Genomic DNA, 17,866 nt, shown 5'->3' with positions numbered 1-17,866 from the left:
TTCTCCCTGGTGTCATCTCCTACCTCCGCCTTATTATTTTTTTCCTAAATTTCTTTATATTTAGAGATTCTTTTTTATGTCGCCATTTATGATCATGATATAATCGTTTATAAAAAAAAAATGTTTGAAAATATTTTATCTTAAATACATTTGAAAATATACAAATATGATCTAACAAGCTTAAAGGTGACTTTTCATCAAAATAAAAGTAAAATTTCTTATTCACGACTTTGTATAAGATAAGTTTCTGACATCCATAATCAAAATAAAGGCAAAATTGGTTATCAGCTACTCATAATATAATCGTTTATAAAATTATCTTTGAAAAATATGTTTGAAAATAACTTTTATCTTATTTTAAAAAAAAATTACCATTTTAAGTATTTTTTTTTATATTTAAAAATATAAAATATATAATAATAATAATAAATGTGACAGCGACTTTATTATTTATTTTATTTTTATTATTTATATATTTTTTATTATATTTCTTTCTTTTATTAATTTATTATATTTTATTTTTTTTTATCCCTTTATTTTGGTGTTTTTTTTTGTGTGTAATAAAAAAAAAATGTAAATGATTTTAATATTTTTAATAAAAATAAAATTTTTAAACATAATAAAAAATATATAAATATATTTTAATTTTGAAAACGATTTATGATGATGATATTGTCCTTGCCGGAGAATATTCTGGTTGATATATTGGGCAGGCTAAAAGGAGAAGATTTGGCGCGAACGGAGCGTGTATGCAAGACCCTGAGGCGATTGGTGTACGGTCACGTGCTCTGGAGGACAAAATGCCGGCAGGATATAAAAGATATCGATGTTCTGATAGAATTAACCGGTAAATATTATTATTACAACTTTATATATGGGGGGGGGGGGGGGAATAAAATTATTTAATTTTTAAAAAATTTTTTTTAAAAAATAAATATATATATATATGGATGAATAACCAGGTCTTGTTTGGGGGAAGGGAGGGGTTTTTTTTTCCCCGTTGGAGATCCTTAGGTCCAGTTATTGTAGACCTTTTGGCTTTCTTAGAAATTTTAGGTTTTTTCTAAAAAAATTTCAAATTTATAAGTCGTTTATTTTTAAAAGTTTATCAACTTTTTTTTTTACTAAATTTCCTTTCAAATTCTTGTTTATTTTGGTGTTAGTTCATATAAATTTTTTTGAGGGAGTGGGTTGGGGAGGGGGGTAGGAGGAGATAGGGACAACTTTTTATTAGCTTTAAAATGGAAATTTACGAAAACAAGGCAAATTAACCCCTCTCCCTGGCCTGATTACGCCTATGGGTGGATGGTATATAATATCAGAGAGTAAACCGAACCCTGAAACCGGAACAAACATTCATTCATTTCCTGAAATTTTAATCGTAACGCACCTAAATTTTATTATCTTTATCAAATCAATTAAAAAGAAAGAAACCAAATCTTTATATATCAAAAAATTTCATACCGTTTTTTAAATCCGTGTAAATTGGTGTGAGGCCTTTCGAAATTTTTTTCGCATATATATTATACAGACACAGAGACCTGCAAAAGTATCATTTGCCCGGACCGGTTTTTTTAAAAAAAATTTCAAGCACGGCCCGGATTTTTTAAAAATATATTATATATATATTTTATAGCTAATAATCGCTATTTCAAATATTTAGTTTTAGAATATACTGTCTGGCCCGGATATTTTTAAATAAATTTCCAGGCCCGGCCCGGATATATTTAAAAAGTTAAAATACGGCCAAGCCCGTGTACCCGGCCGGGTTTAGGTCCGGACCTGCAGGTCTTTGTTATCATATTTTTTTTGATCTATAAAAATTTTTTTTTCTATTATTTGAAGATGGGCTAGCCCCTGACAATAATTTAATCAACACAGCTAGTCACTGTCCATTTTATTTTAGTCATCTATAGGTTTTAGCGTCAATGGTTTGAGAGGGGTGTAGGGGGTCTAGAGGGCTCTGGTCTATAGTCTTCCTTAGTATTATTAAATGGCTAGATTTGAGACAATTCTTAGAAAGTCTATCTCAATATTTTATCCAGAAAAATATTACTCGAGCCTGAAATTTTTTACTTCTATAGCGAAATCTCCGAGGCTGAAGAATTATCTTTCTGGCTAAAAATATTGAGTTGGCCCGTTTTTAAAAAAAATCGACTCAAAACCGGGCCATTTAACAACACTTAGTTTGTACACTATAAACTAAAAACGATTCTTAGCCGTTGTATCCGGCTAAAACAGCCAATAGAAATGGCTCTATTACCCAACGATATAGTTTCCCGTGATATGGAGCCGACTCAAATTGTAAACCCTTGTGAGAAATATATATTTTTTTTGCTATTATTTTCATTCCGAATCAAAATCTGATTCGATATCCTTAATCATATAGCATTAATAGTGTTGTTATTTATTAATTTTTTTTCCTCTATATCTTTACTTAGTATAATTTTTAAAAACTTATTTTTGGAGAAAAAATAAATAAGGAGAATGGAATTTCCAAGATTTTCAGTTTTAGCCAATAAAAAAAATATATTCTCGAGTTCCAGCTACAAGAATAGCCAATTAGAATCCAATTTAAACACAGGAAGATACTTTTTCAATTTGAGCAAAATCTTCCTTTTTTTTGTACATGATAATTATCTTTTTTTTTAAAAAAAAAAGAAGTTAATAGTCAAATTTTCTAAGATAATAAGTATCAAGGAAGGAAGGAAGGAAGGAAGGAAGGAAGGAAGGAAGGAAGGAAGGAAGGAAGGAAGGAAGGAAGGAAGGAAGGAAGGAAGGAAGGAAGGAAGGAAGGAAGGAAGGAAGGAAGGAAGGAAGGAAGGAAGGAAGGAAGGAAGGAAGGAAGGAAGGAAGGAAGGAAGGAAGGAAGGAAGGAAGGAAGGAAGGAAGGAAGGAAGGAAGGAAGGAAGGAAGGAAGGAAGGAAGGAAGGAAGGAAGGAAGGAAGGAAGGAAGGAAGGAAGGAAGGAAGGAAGGAAGGAAGAAAGAAAGAAAGAAAGAAAGAAAGAAAGAAAGAAAGAAAGAAAGAAAGAAAGAAAGAAAGAAAGAAAGAAAGGAGAGAAAGGAAAGAAAGAAAATGAAACTTTTTTTAGCAAGTTTATAATAATTTTTACCAATGAGAAAAGTTGTAGTAGGCGGCGGCGTTAAAAATAAAAACTATTAGCGAGCGGCTACGCGGAATCACTAGCCTGAAAAAGTAAATTACGATTTGATTTATGGATATAAGAGTTTGTTAATTTCCTTCCTTCCTTCCTTCCTTCCTTCCTTCCTTCCTTCCTTCCTTCCTTCCTTCCTTCCTCCCTTCCTTCTTTCTTTTATTCTTATTCACATATATTTTTTTTAATATATTTAGACCATATTAGAATCAAAATTCTAAGAAATCAGAGGACTAAATGTATAAAGAACCCCCCCCCCCTCTATTCCTCTGATTCCCATTCTCTTAACAAATAACAAAAAAATATATATATTAAAAAAAAAAATTTTTAATTGGTTTTCATTTTGTTATTAGTTATTTACTTAATATAAAATTGTCGAAAATTGATCTGACTTCATCATTACGTAAAAATTTAGATCAAAAAAAAATTTTTTGTTTTTTTAGCGGAGATTAAAAAAGAGAAAGTTTTTAATTATAAAATAAAAATTTTCAAAATTACATTTTTTTTTTAGATTGAATTTTAATAAAATATAAAAGATAGGATATATTTTGAAATCAATCGATACAAAAAATTTTAAACATTTTAGTCATCTTACCAAATCAGAGAGATTACTTCTCTCATCTCTTTATTTGGGGTGAAATGGTAAAAATTCCTATATTTTCGCCTTATCCACATTTGGAGCCTTAAAAAAAAAATTGATTTCTAAAATAATATTTTGAAATCAATCTATACAAAAAATTTTAAGCATTTTAGCATCTAACGGTCCGCAACAAATCAGAGAGAGTTCAACTGATTTGTCATGTTTGCACAACTTCTCTCATCTCTTTATTTGGGGTGAAATGGCAAAAATTCCCATATTTTCGCCTTAACTACATTTGGGGCCTTTAAAAAATCGATTTCTAAAATTTCGAATCGATTAATTTAGTGTTCGTTTTTGTAAGAACCGAATAATTTGTATTATTCGTACCGTTATTCGTTCCGAAACCGAAAAAAAGCTATTTTTTAAAAATATTTAGTACTTACATACAACAACATAAAATGATAAAATTCAAGCATTTTGTATTGCATATTTTCGTAAATAGTTGCATAACATACCATTGAATGTTTTATAAAAGTGCCCAATGACATATAATAATAATAATACCTAGACTGACGATGCATTAGTCATTAAAAGTGTATACATCAAATGAAAAACAGCTGGGGATGCCATTTTTTGTTACCCGTATGTCATTATTACAAATTTTAAAAGAGAGGGCCAATTTATTCCTATGTCCTGACGCGAACTTTGTTAAGAGAATTGGCTGATCATCGAAAAGGAAGCAAGTTTTCTATTTAATAATTAGTTTTTAACATGACAATAATTACTGTATGGGTCGCCAAAATGGCGGGCCCAGCTGATTTGCATTCAACGACGCTTTCAAATGCATTATTATGACTGCTTCGTCAGTCTAGGTATTATTATATGCCATTGAAAAGTGCCAAACCGAACCATTAAAATAATTTTTAAATATTGGGCAAAGATGAAAGTAAGGGGTTTCGGATTAAACAAAATATTTAGATAAATTGACGGGCAGCTGACAATTTTGGGCGGACGAGCGGATTTAAAAAATTTTTAGGCGAGGAGCGAGACGTTCGATAATTTTATCTAAGCCTCAAATTTAAACCGCTAACTTACTCGAAGAGAAGAGAAGAGAAGAGAAGAGAAGAGAAGAGAAGAGAAGAGAAGAGAAGAGAAGAGAAGAGAAGAGAAGAGAAGAGAAGAGAAGAGAAGAGAAGAGAAGAGAAGAGAAGAGAAGAGAAGAGAAGAGAAGAGAACGGGCTTGGGCGAGCTAAAAATCTGACTATTGCAGACCTCCATCGTAGTGACTGTCGTTGGACTTTTTAGACAATTATGGCATTCACGGCTAAAATTGTCCTGGAATCTGGAATACCATTAGAGTAAAATCAAATCTTTTTAAAAATTTTAATAATAAAACAAAACGCGATAAAATAAATTATATAAAGTTGGTATTTTAAAGCCTTTTTTTTAAAAAAAAATATTTTAATAATTAATGATTTTGCCAAAAAAAAACGTTTTCCAGTATCTTCTGAATAACCTACTTTTTTTAAAAAAAAATTAAAATTTCAGATAATTTGATCGTGACCTTTGGAGAAGTCATTTTTAATTATGCGAAGCGGTGCGCGAATTGACCGCTTACGTGATTTGAATGTAACATGTGTTTTTAATTTAAATATAAGGAATATGTAGTAAATCGCTAACCGCGGATTCGCTATCTCTTCATCTTTAAACTAGATTTTTGAGGTCGCGTTTTAATTTAAAAAAAAACATCTGTTTCATTGGAAATGAATTCCCGCATGTAAAGAGTATACATACACTAATATTTTCTAAAAAGCTATATGTATCTATGATATAAATATTTGATTAAGATTGATTCAAAAGTTCAAGTCAAATGTTTCTAAAATTTACAGCGTTAGGGTACCCTACACTACTAAAGGCAAAAGAATAATTTCGCACATAGATTGGATCCTTTCCTAGCACAACTTGAATGTTCCCATTCGGGACTTTACTTTACCCAACCATCACGTTTATTATAGTTATAACTTTTACCGCTCATTACATAATTTCAATTTTGTATTTTTTTTATTATTATTTATTAAAAACATAAAGTCGACATAAAATTTATATACAGGAACAAAAAAAAATAAATTCCAAAATTAAATAATTATAAAAGGTGAAATATAGTGTAAAATGATAAAGAATTAAGGAAGAAAGAGTAAGTCTAACGAAGATCTTGGAGAGAAGATTGCCATTGAAACTTTGATAATTCGCTTTACGGAATAGCGTTTCTTAGACTTTTTATAATTTTTCTTTTATTTACCATTTTACCCCCTAACGCCTGCCCTGGAATGGGTAGTGAGTTAGCTTAAATGGCTAAAGAAACCTATCTAGATAAGCTAGAAACTTTGGACCAAGTTTATTCCGCAGGCCTAGAACATTAGGCAATATGGCATATATATATAACATAAAAATATGAAAGAGTATTCTTTCCCCAAGGCAAATAAAAAAAAAAATACTAAAAAAGAGAGGATGTTGAAAAAAGGGGCTAAAAATTGTTTGTGATCAATATTTTTTATATATGGAGTAGAAGTGGGTGCGGGCCTAAAAATATTCACGCCCATTCACGCTTACCACGCTCACGAAAGGCGATATTTTGATTCACGCCTGTCACTCCCGAAAATTCACGGTGTTTTTTAAATTTTTAAAACTTTATTGCTATAATTTTTTTACACTTTTTTAGTCTATTTATTTCTTTAATTCCATAATCCATAATAAACAAAAGCTATTTACATATTATAAATCCAAATTTTTACTTAGAAAAAAGGAGAATGTCTATTTTTTTTTATTTCAATTGTGTACGCCTTTCCTCTTAATAGTTGGCTACAGAAAATAACCTTTCACTAGAAGCCGAATTTGCCAGGGCTGACAAAATTTTACTCTCTAATTTTCTCAAAAAAAAGGAAATAAATTTTCCTGTTTCCAAAACTTAATATTGTTGCCATTGTTATTTGTTTTATGGGATGAATCTTTTAAATTCACACAGCTTTCATCGGAATCATCTAAAAATATGTTTCATTTAAAATATATTGGTTTGTTATGAATGTAGGATGAATTAAGAAAGTTATAAATGACAGTTAGCTTTGACTTGTGCATATCATCTAATTTTATATCATTTCACATTTTTAAGATTGTTTTGTAAATATCTTCCTTTTCTTTCTTTATTTAAAACTTAAGGCTTTTGAAATTAGGATCTAGAATTAAGCGATCCTTAAGTGCTTGAGAATAAATTTTAAAGTTTAAGTAAAAAAAAACTCGCGACAAAACACCTAAACATAAAAAGAAAATAGAACTAGGAGCGAGACACCAGATGTTGTTTATAAAATGCCTGAATATTTTTTGTTTTCAAAATTTTTTCTTTTTTAAAAAAGAACTAAATTAAATTTTAAAATATGTATTATAATTATAAAATTGCATATTTATATTTGTAAAAAAAATTAAAAATTCCATGATTCACGAGAAATTCATGTTCACGCCCGGGAAAAATTTTGGGAAGGCCCTTCACGCCCAGTCACGCCTAATAATTTAAAATTATTTACACTCACACAGTGACACGCACCTCTAATATGGAGACCCTTTATCAAATTAGAAAATACATCTTTTAGAACCAAACTTGAGATAATTTAGCTTTTAAAGGTCAAAAAGATATAGTCGTTTGCCTTTTTTTTACACCACCAACTTGCGGGATAACCCCGATCTCCCCTACAAATTATATAAAATTAAAATAATGATTGTTGGATTTTAATAATCATTATTAAATATACCATAATATATAATTTTTAAATCATTGTAAAATAATTGTTAAGAATTCATTCTCAAAATTATTGTTTATCTTTAGGGCTCTCCAGTTTATCTGTAAGAACATTTTTAGCCACACTAGACTCTTACTACTGGAGGGGGGGGGAGGGGCACTTGACTATGATTGACAATTTTACATTTCTATGATCATTTAAATATATTAAAATCCTGAGCACAAAAAAAAGTCGTTCAAAATTTGATGACTGTCAATCTTATGGGTGCTCAAAAAAATTCTAAAAATTGAATTATACGATTTTCTTTTAGGAGATTGTCTAGAAATATTGAATCTAAAAAATTATGATATATTATATATTTTTTTTTTAAATTAATATATGTCGTCATCCATTGCTTTAAAATGAAATTTGTCTAGTTGGTTTTTGTAATAAACTCGGACACATTATCGAATAAATTAAAATCAAAAATTTATCTAAAAAGTATATAAAAGTAGATATGTTATACCTCTAAAAATAGTATCGAGTATAACAGTATATCTAGATACGGGTACCACATTTATGTATCCAGATATTTTAACAAGTATTAGAATACGGCCGAGCCGGGTAGGGTCTTGGAAATTTTTTTTAAATATGTCTAAATTTATAATATAATGTTGAATTTTAAAAAATATTTGACACAATTTATAGAAACCAGACGCCAGACATAACATGTATCTTTTATTTTGAGTAATTATAAAAAATTTATTTCTACATTTAAATAAATTCAAGATGGGCCAGGCCTGAAAAATTAGGGCAGATGCAGATCGCCAATAAATATACTGTTATTATTTAACTATATATATAAATACTTTCTCAATTCTTTACGATTTAACTAAAAAAAATTTAGGTTCGGGCCGGGCCGGCAAAACCTTTTAAAAAAATTTTGGGTTCGGGCCGGGCCGGCTAAACTTTTTTAAAAAAAATTTGGGGCCGAACAACTATACTGTTATTATTTAACTATTTTATATACTTTCTCGATTCTTTTACGATTTAACTAAACATAATGTGTATTAGTGTTGTTGTTGAATGGCTCGTTATGAGGCGATTTTACTCAATATTTCGTCCAGAAAAATACTACGCAAACCTGAAGATTTGGCTCATGGAAAGAACAAAGGTCTACACGTATATTAACGAAATCTCATGGCTTAGGCAACATTTTTCTGGCTAAGGTATTGAGTTAGCCGTTCTAAATAATCAGCTCAAAACAAGCCGTTTAACAACACCTAACGTGTATTTTATTTAAAAATTATGAGGTTGCATTTAAATATATATATATATTATTATTATAAATAATTATACATTTTAAAAACGGTTATAACCTTTATATTTTCTTTCTCCCCTTTCCCTCGTGAAAGTCATATAAAAATTAAATTTTAATTGATTAATTATTTTTTTGCATTTTTTGAATGGCACCATTTTGATGGAAATTTTAAAAAAAATGTAAATGACGAGTTGAAGGAGTTTTTTTTACAAAAAAAAACATTAATAAATAATGAAGATGTCTTAATCTGACCACCTTAACCCGATGACATTTTATTCATTAAAAGTGTATACCAATTAAAAACAGCTGGGGATGCCATTTTGAGTACCCATATCACTATTAATAATTTTAGTTTTTAACACGTGAATAATTACGATAGTGGGTTTACCAAAATGGCGGATCCAACTGATTTGCATTCAAACGCTTTCAAGATATCTTATCTGACCACAACCCGATGACATTTAATAATACTTAGATTGATGATGTATTCATTAAAAGTGTGCATCAATGAAAAACAGCTGGGGACGCCATTGATTACCCATATCACTATAAAGAATTTTAGTTTTTAACACGTGAATAATTACCAAAATGGCGGATCCAGCTGATTTGCATTCAACGATGCTTTCAAAATGCATTATCATGAATGCATCGTCAGTCTATATATTATTATAAGTCATTGCCTTAACCTAATCTAATTTTAAAGCAACTACTCCATTTTTATATATATATATACACGAGGAAAATTTTGATTTAAAAAATTAAAATTTAAGCTAATGGGATGGAAGAGGAAAAGATGAATAGGAATGGAGCAAAAAAAAATACATTTGGATCAGCAAATATTTTGATTAATTTCTAGCACCTGCTTATAATTTAGTATAAATTTAAAAATAAAGTTATTTTCATGGGTGAGTTTTGAAGGAAATAAAAAAAATCAAATTGCGCTTTCAAAAAACAAAAAAAAAATCAAATAAATCACGTGATTATGAAAGCCATTTTTTTTTTAGTTTTTGTGGCCCCAAAATTATTGGATATAATTACACCCGGGCAATCACATAATAATTGAAATTAAAAAAGAGACTGAAAAGTTGTAAAAAAAATAATTTTAAGTCTTGGATTAAAGTGCTAGCAGAAATTCGGAAATTTAAAGGAGTATATCCAAAAAAGTATCGGATGAAAAGTATCCCTACAAAAAAATAGGATCCCTTTTTTTTAATTAAGAAAGGAGGGGGGGGGGCAGTTTAACTAAAATTATTTTGGTTCTTTGATCTTGAAGTTACGGCACAACGAATTAAAGGGAGGCCATAACTGATTTGGATTTCGCAAAATTCGCAAACATATGTTGGATGAAAGAAATGCTCTTGATATGGCCCAAAGCCGAGCCCTGTGAAAGTCTAGGACGCGTTTTTTAGAGACCCCAATTAGTTGTGGGATTATCACGATGGAGAAAGAAAAAATACTTCTATTTTTTTATCATTAAAAGAAAACGATTGGACCACACATAGAATCATATTTATAAAAGGCAAGAAAACTAAAAAACTTTAAATATATGATGAAATACTGTTTAATTAAAAAAAAGTTATATTTTATATGATGTAAATATACCTCAGCCTGACATGCCCCAAGTCCTCAGCCATTGATATAAGATGATATACAGATATTAACAGACCACGATATTATGTAAAACTCTTCACGGGTGATAATGGAGGGTTTAGTTTCCATTTGATACATAGTTTATGATATATAGTGAATCTTATTAGTATAAATTTCAGATGAAATTTAGCGAACAGAAAATTTTTCTAATTTTCTCCATAAAAAACATATTTTTTTTTTGTTGAGTATAAAATTTAATGAGTTGACCCTAAGGCAAATATACCTTTGATTTAATTAATTTTAAAAATAAATTGGATTGGATTCCCCCCTGTTCCTTTCCTGCCCCGGTCCCCCCTAAACTGGAACAAGAATGGGGCCCAAAGCATTATCCATTACAACATGAGCACCTATTTAAACCAATGCAGAGTCTATTATTTTTCCCTCTAGGAGCCCAATTACCTTTTTTTTCTCATCCGTAGACGAAACCCTCTTGAAGATTTAACCCTAAATTAATTTAAAACAAACGATCATCTCATTCGGTCAAAAAATATAAATTTATTCGCTTTTTCAATCACAGCTGATTTTATTTTCCCCGATCTTCTTTCCATCGATCCCGAATTATCATTCCATTCCATTTTATATTTTATTTTTTTCTTTTCTTCCCTTTTTTTCATCCTTATTTTATTTAATTTTTTTCTTCATAAATTTTATCCCTTTTTATTATTAAAAAAGAAGAATTTTTTTTTTTGTGTTTTTCGAAAATAAAAATTATTATTAAAAATCCAATCCATAATCGAAGGACATTTTTCTATTATTTATTTTTTAATATATAAAAATAACATTTATAATAAAATATTTTCTTGACGTCAATTTCGTTATCAATTTTTGCCTCATCCTTTTTGCAAAAAAAAAATATTTATTTATGTGGTTTTTTTTTTGGTATATAAAGGGCGGACTGCATCCAAGCTAGTGTTGTTTAACGGCTCGCATCCAAACTAGTGTGGCTAACTCAATACTTTATCCAGACAAATATTACCCAAGCCTGAAGATTTTGCTCATAGAAGGAACCAAGATCCAGACAAATATTATCGAAATCTTGAGGCTTAGGCAATATTTATCTGGCTAGTTTTAACGACACTAATCCAAACACAGAAAAAAAATGATTAACTTTTTGGCATTCTCGAAAGCCGGATTCTATTAAGGGGTTATAACTCTTCAAAAAAGGCAGGCGCATTTAAAATCGGGGATTAGAAATTGAAACCGGAATCTCCAATCACTTTCTTTTTAAAAATTTTTGGAAGCCGCAACCTAGAAACCCCATTTATAAACTTCCAGGAACGGGTTCTAAGAATAGCGCTAGTATCGAGGATTGAGTTATGTATATTTTTTTTTCTGATTGGTTTGCCCAGTCACTCTCAGACTCCAGTTTAAAAGCATCCCTTTTTTAAATGAGAGTTTATTCTTTGGGGTTTCTTTATTAGCCTTTTGTTGGTAGTGTTGTTAAACGGTTTCGTTTTGAGCCCGGTTTTTTAAAACGTCTCACTCAAGTCAGAAAAATATTGCCCTAATAGTGCGCACAAATTGAGCGTTTCAACCGCTGCGTTGCAAGCGCGACATTTTAAATAAGTTCTTTAAAAAAATGATTTTGTCTTTTGAAAATTATATTATCGTCTGCGTCCTTAGTTCTTTAATTTTCTAAATATTCCTTTTTCTATGATACAAAGTAAGTTATTTATATTACATTTTAATATAAATATTACACAGCGAATAATAATAAAGAGTAATGAAAAAGCAAACCTATTTGCGTTTTTTAAAATGGTTGCTAACGCCAAACTCTAATTTTACCGATTTGCACGAGGTCATTTGAAATGCATTATTGTTTGCCACGCAACATTTTAAATAAGTTCTTAAAAAAAGGATTTGTCTTTTGAAAAATTATATTATCGTCTGCGTTCTTATTTCTTTAATTTTCTAAATATTCCTTTTTTTAGGATACAAAGTAAGATATTTATATTACATTTCATATAAATATTACACAGCGAATAATAATAAAAAGTAATGAAAAAGCAAACCTATTTGCGTTTTTTAAAATGGTTGCTAACGCCAAACTCTAATTTTACCAATGCATGAGGTCATTTGAAATGCATTATTGGCGTTTGCCGCGCAGCATTTTAAATAAGTTTTTTTAAAAAAAGGATTTTGTCTTTTGAAAATTATATTATCGTCTGCGTTTTTATTTCTTTAATTTTCTAAATATTCCTTTTTAGGATTATAATTTATACTAGTAATTCTTAAGGTTTTTTTTTAAAAATATAAATTATAAATCACTCAGGTATTCTAAACATGCTGGGGATCAGATTTCCCAATTTGATTCTTTCATATGAAAAAAACGGAAATGATTTAAAGTTGAACAAATGACACATTGCCCGTCAACCTATATACTATAAAATTGGCGATTAATTCATTAAATGTGTTCGTACATAAGAATCGGCTATGGCGCTATTTCGTGGTTTGCGGGTAGCCGACTAATTGTCTTCGTTATACGAATGCGCATTAATGTCATTCGACGCGCAAACCAGAAAATGGCGGCGCTACAGCTTTCTCCTATGTATGGTCACTTTTAGTGTGCAATTAATGAATCAATCCACCAATCTAGTAGTACAAATTCATAATTGGCCACAATATTAATTTATCCCAAATAAAATTTCATTTTTGGAAAGAATGAGTTATGAGGAGACGATATGCAGTAGTGATCTGCATCGGGCCTAATTTATCAAGCCCGGCCCGAAATTTTTTAGAAAGTTTTTCCGGCCCGGCCCGAACTCGATTTTTTTTCATAAAAATACGCCCGACCCGATGCCCGTTTGGGCCGGGTACGAACCGGTCCTATTTTTGCGTATCTCTAATGCGCAGGTACACGGGAAACTTTGTAATATATTTATTTATTATATAAATAATAATATTGAATAATTTAAAATCATAATTTCTCATCCTATAATGACTATTAAAACTGCTGCGTAAATATCTGGTAGAAAATCTTCTGAAAAACTAATAGAAGATACCCACATTATTTCTTCTTAAAGGTTAATGTTACGATAGTTTTAAACTTATTAATTTTTAGTTTAATCTTATTTATCATAAGATAAGATACATTATTAGACAATTTAAAATTTCTTGAGTCTAGTATTCTGGAAGAAAATTCTAACGCTCACAAGAACTCCCCAGGCTCATAAGATCCTCAGTGTCTCTTACACGTTAGTTAGGTTATACTATATTGTGAATAACCACCTCTCTCCTAAATATTCTTTATATAACCGATTTTTTTTTTGTACCTATACTACCAAAAATACTTATTTAACCCCTAACTAATAGGATTGATAGAAACCACATTAAGACATCTATTTTGGCCAAACATTTCTGTTATCTGTATGGGCAATTCTAAAGATGTTGTTCTCGAATAACCTATAAGTTATTGTATACTCAAAGAAAAGTGAGATGTCAACGAGCTGTACTCTCTGAAGAAATAAAGTGAAAGAGCTAGCATAGCCGAGCGAATTGTTGGTTTAATTGTTATATTATCCATTAAGAAAAAATTGAAATATATATTGCTTTTTTTCTGCAGATTAGATCTTCATCCAAACTAAAAAGAAAAACAGATATTATTTTGATATGTTATGTTTATTTTTATAGACAGAATTGTATAAATTTTATAATAAAAATTAAATAATAGCAGCAATTTTTGTGCCAAACATTTGCCAATTAAGCCTAGTACAATTTTATTTTAGAAATAAAAAGGAAAAAAATTTAACATTAAGAATTTTTGGGGTAAAATTAATCGATTTTGATAAAATGTTTTTTTGGAAAAATTTATATATATTTGTGCATCCTCTTTTAAACATTTTTTTTAAATTTTTCTTTATTTCTCTCTTACATATATTTTTTTGAAATCATTCAAGGGTCATTAAAAGGCGTGGTATTATTTAATAGCTTTTTTTTTAAAAAAAATGTATATTGGTTTGCAAAAAAAAAAACCTCCATTTACCTGATGAACCCCACTTATGTCATTTAATGGTGACCCGATAGGTAGACCTGATTTTGTTGAAATCTTTGCGACAAAAGCGACAGATTACCTTTACGAGAATTTTGCTGTTTTTAAGGACTTAAATGATTATTTATTACTTATATGTCTGAAAATGCATTTCGTCATGTTTGGAATACCTAAGCCTATGAATTTCAGATAATTTTGTCACGAACTAATATAATTTTTATTATTAGTTTTTCCATTGATTTTTTCATATAAATCATAAATGACTCGAGAAGTTAAGGGTAAAATTATCTACAATTCATAAAGAGAAGAGAAGAGAAGAGAAGAGAAGAAGAGAAGAGAGAAGAGAAGAGAGAGAAGAGAAGAGAAGAGAGAGAAGAGAAGAGAAGAAGAGAAGAGAGAGAAGTTCCTTTCTTTTCCTTTATAGATATTCTAAGCGTGCTGGAATTCATTTCCGGTAAAATCAAAATTTAAAATTTTTTTAAAAAAAAATAACACATTGGCCGGAATATTTTTGTTGGTTTTCTTTAAAAAATATATATAATATTTTTTTAGCGGAGATAAACTGACTAATTATTCATATTTTATAACTTTTACTTAAGTTTGTCAACTGTCCTCCTTTTCACCGTTTCTAAGTGTTGCAAACTGTACTTATTTGATTCTTTAATGTATACTATATGTTAATCCTTCAACGATGAATATATAATAATATCACGATATTACGAAAATATAGTAGTAATTAATAATTCTTGATCGACAGCTCTCAACACTTCAACGTCATTCACACCACTAAGCGACCTCCATTTCCCTTTTCGACCCCATTTTTTATTTTTACTTTGGTATAAATTGCGTATACATTTTTCTAATGAATTTTGATTTCCTTTCTTGGATACTCTAGTTTTGTTTTGTTTTATATATATTCTTACCTGATTATACTGACGTGAACCTCTGAACCGAGACAAACTTATAACCATATCCTTCTTCTAAAATTTTCTAAGAACTGAAACTGTGAACCAAAACCCTTTTTAAGATTTTAAGTATTCTACTAATTTATATAATGTATATATATATATATATATCGTTCAAAATGTTGTGTGATTTATTTTAAAGGATCCGTTTATTTTGTATTTATTTTAAAATATTATACTTATTAACAGGGTTGGAAATTATAAACTTTCTTTCTTTCTTTCTTTCTTTTTTCTTTCTTTTTTTTCTTTCTTTCTTTCTTTCTTTCTTTCTTTCTTTCTTTCTTTCTTTCTTTCTTTCTTTCTTTCTTTCTTTCTTTCTTTCTTTCTTTCTTTCTTTCTTTCTTTCTTTCTTTCTTTCTTTCTTTCTTTCTTTCTTTCTTTCTTTCTTTCTTTCTTTCTTTCTTTCTTTCTTTTCTTTCTTTCTTTCTTTCTATCTTTCTTTCTATCTTTCTTTCTATCTTTCTTTCTTTCTTTCTTTCTAAAAACTAGATATTTCGGGAACAGGGTAGAATATAAGATCTAAAACTATAACCAGTACAAAGTAAGAACGACTTTTTAAAATTTTTAGGAACCAAAACCAGACCCCCACTGGTTTTTCTAAATTTAATTTTGATCAACTGTTCCTTTAAATCTACTTCTATCTATCCCCATGTAAATTATGCATAATATATATTTTTTTAAATATTCTATGAAAGGTGTCCTTAACCTTGAAAAATATTTCATCCATCGTTCTTCCAAATGCCAACCAATATCAAGCAATGAATGGCAGCCCGATAAAGGCAGGAACAATACCGCAAACACGTTAAATCAAAATCAAATAAATTTAGTCTTCCAATCAAGTTGTAACGGGGGAAGTCGTAGGCGAACTACCAATTATTCAAGCGATAATAATCGCTGGTGGGCTGACCATCACTTTTGGAAAAACGCTTATCGCACTTACTACGCCGTAAAGATGTTCCAATGCTACCAAAATGGTCATCGCGTACCCAATGAATTTAAGCCTAAAGACGCGTTAAAAACTTGCAAAAAAAACGCATTGCATGATAGATCGTTAACTTATTCCTTGCCGATCGTCAGAAGCGTTAAAAATTCCGGTAACCATTTGAACGGGTTAAACATCACCGCTTCCAAAATGTTCGGCGGGCGTTATGTAATAACTGGCCATTGCAAAGGACACGTCTCGTTGTGGGAGGCCTTCCCGCCAAAACTCAAAACGATGACACAAAGTTGTTTTAAGAAAAGAGTTTTTTACGGTTTCGGTAAAAATAAGAAAGATGCGCATTATTCCCCGACATGTAATTACGGGTATCTTCCAAACGACGATAAAAAATTATCCGCGAATCCTTTAAATATCCGCACGAGACACCGTCAAAAATATAGCCCCAAAGATCTCCCCATACCACAACCCCTCGTTAGGATCAATAGGCACACTAACGCTGTCACCGATATAGCTATAGTGAACAATTTATATGCCAAAAGGGTAGGGTTTTATGATCATTCCACCAGTCTTCCTACCCTATTTTCCAACGTGTCCTTAGGCGATCAATTTTTAACCGTTGGTTACGACAATGCCATGTCTCTTACCACGTTGTCTTCCTCGTCGAATCTGATCTCAACGCCTCAAAGTGATCCTCACTCTAAAGAACAAATAATCAATACGCTATTTATAGGAGCGGAGCCAAATGCGGAATGCTTAGAATCCAGCGATCCAACTAGCAATTATAATTTTTTCACCACTCCTTTTCGTGAAAAAATTATAAATTCTAGTGTAACTTTTAACGAACACATATTCAATGATAATAGATTGGTATCCCAAAAGGTTAATGGATTTTTTACCAATCACTCCCCTGAAACTCTCAGTATCTGGAAAAATATAATTGCTACAGACGGTCCAAATAACTCTATATACGTCTGGAAGCTAGTACGATACAGGAGCTTCGCCGGTAATATTCATTTTAATAACCGAACTCTGAATAAGGGAATTAATGATGATGATTTATCAAAAAACGATCTTCATAAACCTGACAACAACACGATACATGCCAGTCTGCTACACCGAAAAGGCAAAACGCGGTGTTCCCTTAACTTCAGGTCTCTTCGACTCGGTAGGATGTCTTTCAACAATGATCCCTACGATCACGAACTCTTTTCCCAAATCAATTTCTACGGATAGATTCTCCGGTCGCAAGCATTATATGACCCATATGAAATCTCCTAAACTCAAGTTCTTATTCGAACTAACCGGTCACCCCAAACGTATTCTTTATATTCGAATATGGAGACACCTGATAACTTCGTTTTCATTACAAGGCGACGCCAGACTGTGGTGCCTTGAGACAGGCAATTGTCTACAAATCGTTAATTTTGGCATGCCCTTCGACGAAGCCATTTTTTATTTCCACTTACCCCCTTACACCAGGCTGAAAAATTTTTCTGCTC

General features: G+C 30.4%; 1 protein-coding gene across 1 annotated transcript; it reads left to right on the top strand.

Moving 5' to 3' along the window:
- The first annotated feature begins 549 nt into the window (after nt 1–549).
- Nucleotides 550–17,614, top strand: LOC135927678 (uncharacterized). The gene is made up of 2 exons (XM_065463830.1): nt 550–847; nt 16,123–17,614. Exons 1-2 carry the CDS (start codon nt 661–663, stop codon nt 17,598–17,600), a joined length of 1,665 nt encoding a protein of 554 aa, XP_065319902.1. The 5' UTR covers nt 550–660; the 3' UTR covers nt 17,601–17,614.
- The last annotated feature ends 252 nt before the right edge of the window (nt 17,615–17,866 follow it).

Source organism: Gordionus sp. m RMFG-2023, chromosome 3, assembly GCF_954871325.1.
Source record: "Gordionus sp. m RMFG-2023 chromosome 3, tfGorSpeb1-WG-v2, whole genome shotgun sequence".
Lineage (NCBI taxonomy): Eukaryota > Metazoa > Nematomorpha > Gordioida > Chordodea > Parachordodidae > Gordionus > Gordionus sp. m RMFG-2023.
Note: the sequence above shows the minus strand (reverse complement) of the source record. Positions and strands in the feature narration are given on the sequence as shown.

Coding starts and splice junctions, on each gene's coding strand:
- LOC135927678 (XM_065463830.1), top strand. CDS start 661: ATGATGATGATATTGTCCTTGCCGGAGAATATTCTGGTTGATATATTG. Junction 848..16,122: donor TGTTCTGATAGAATTAACCG/GTAAATATTATT, acceptor ATTCTATGAAAG/GTGTCCTTAACCTTGAAAAA.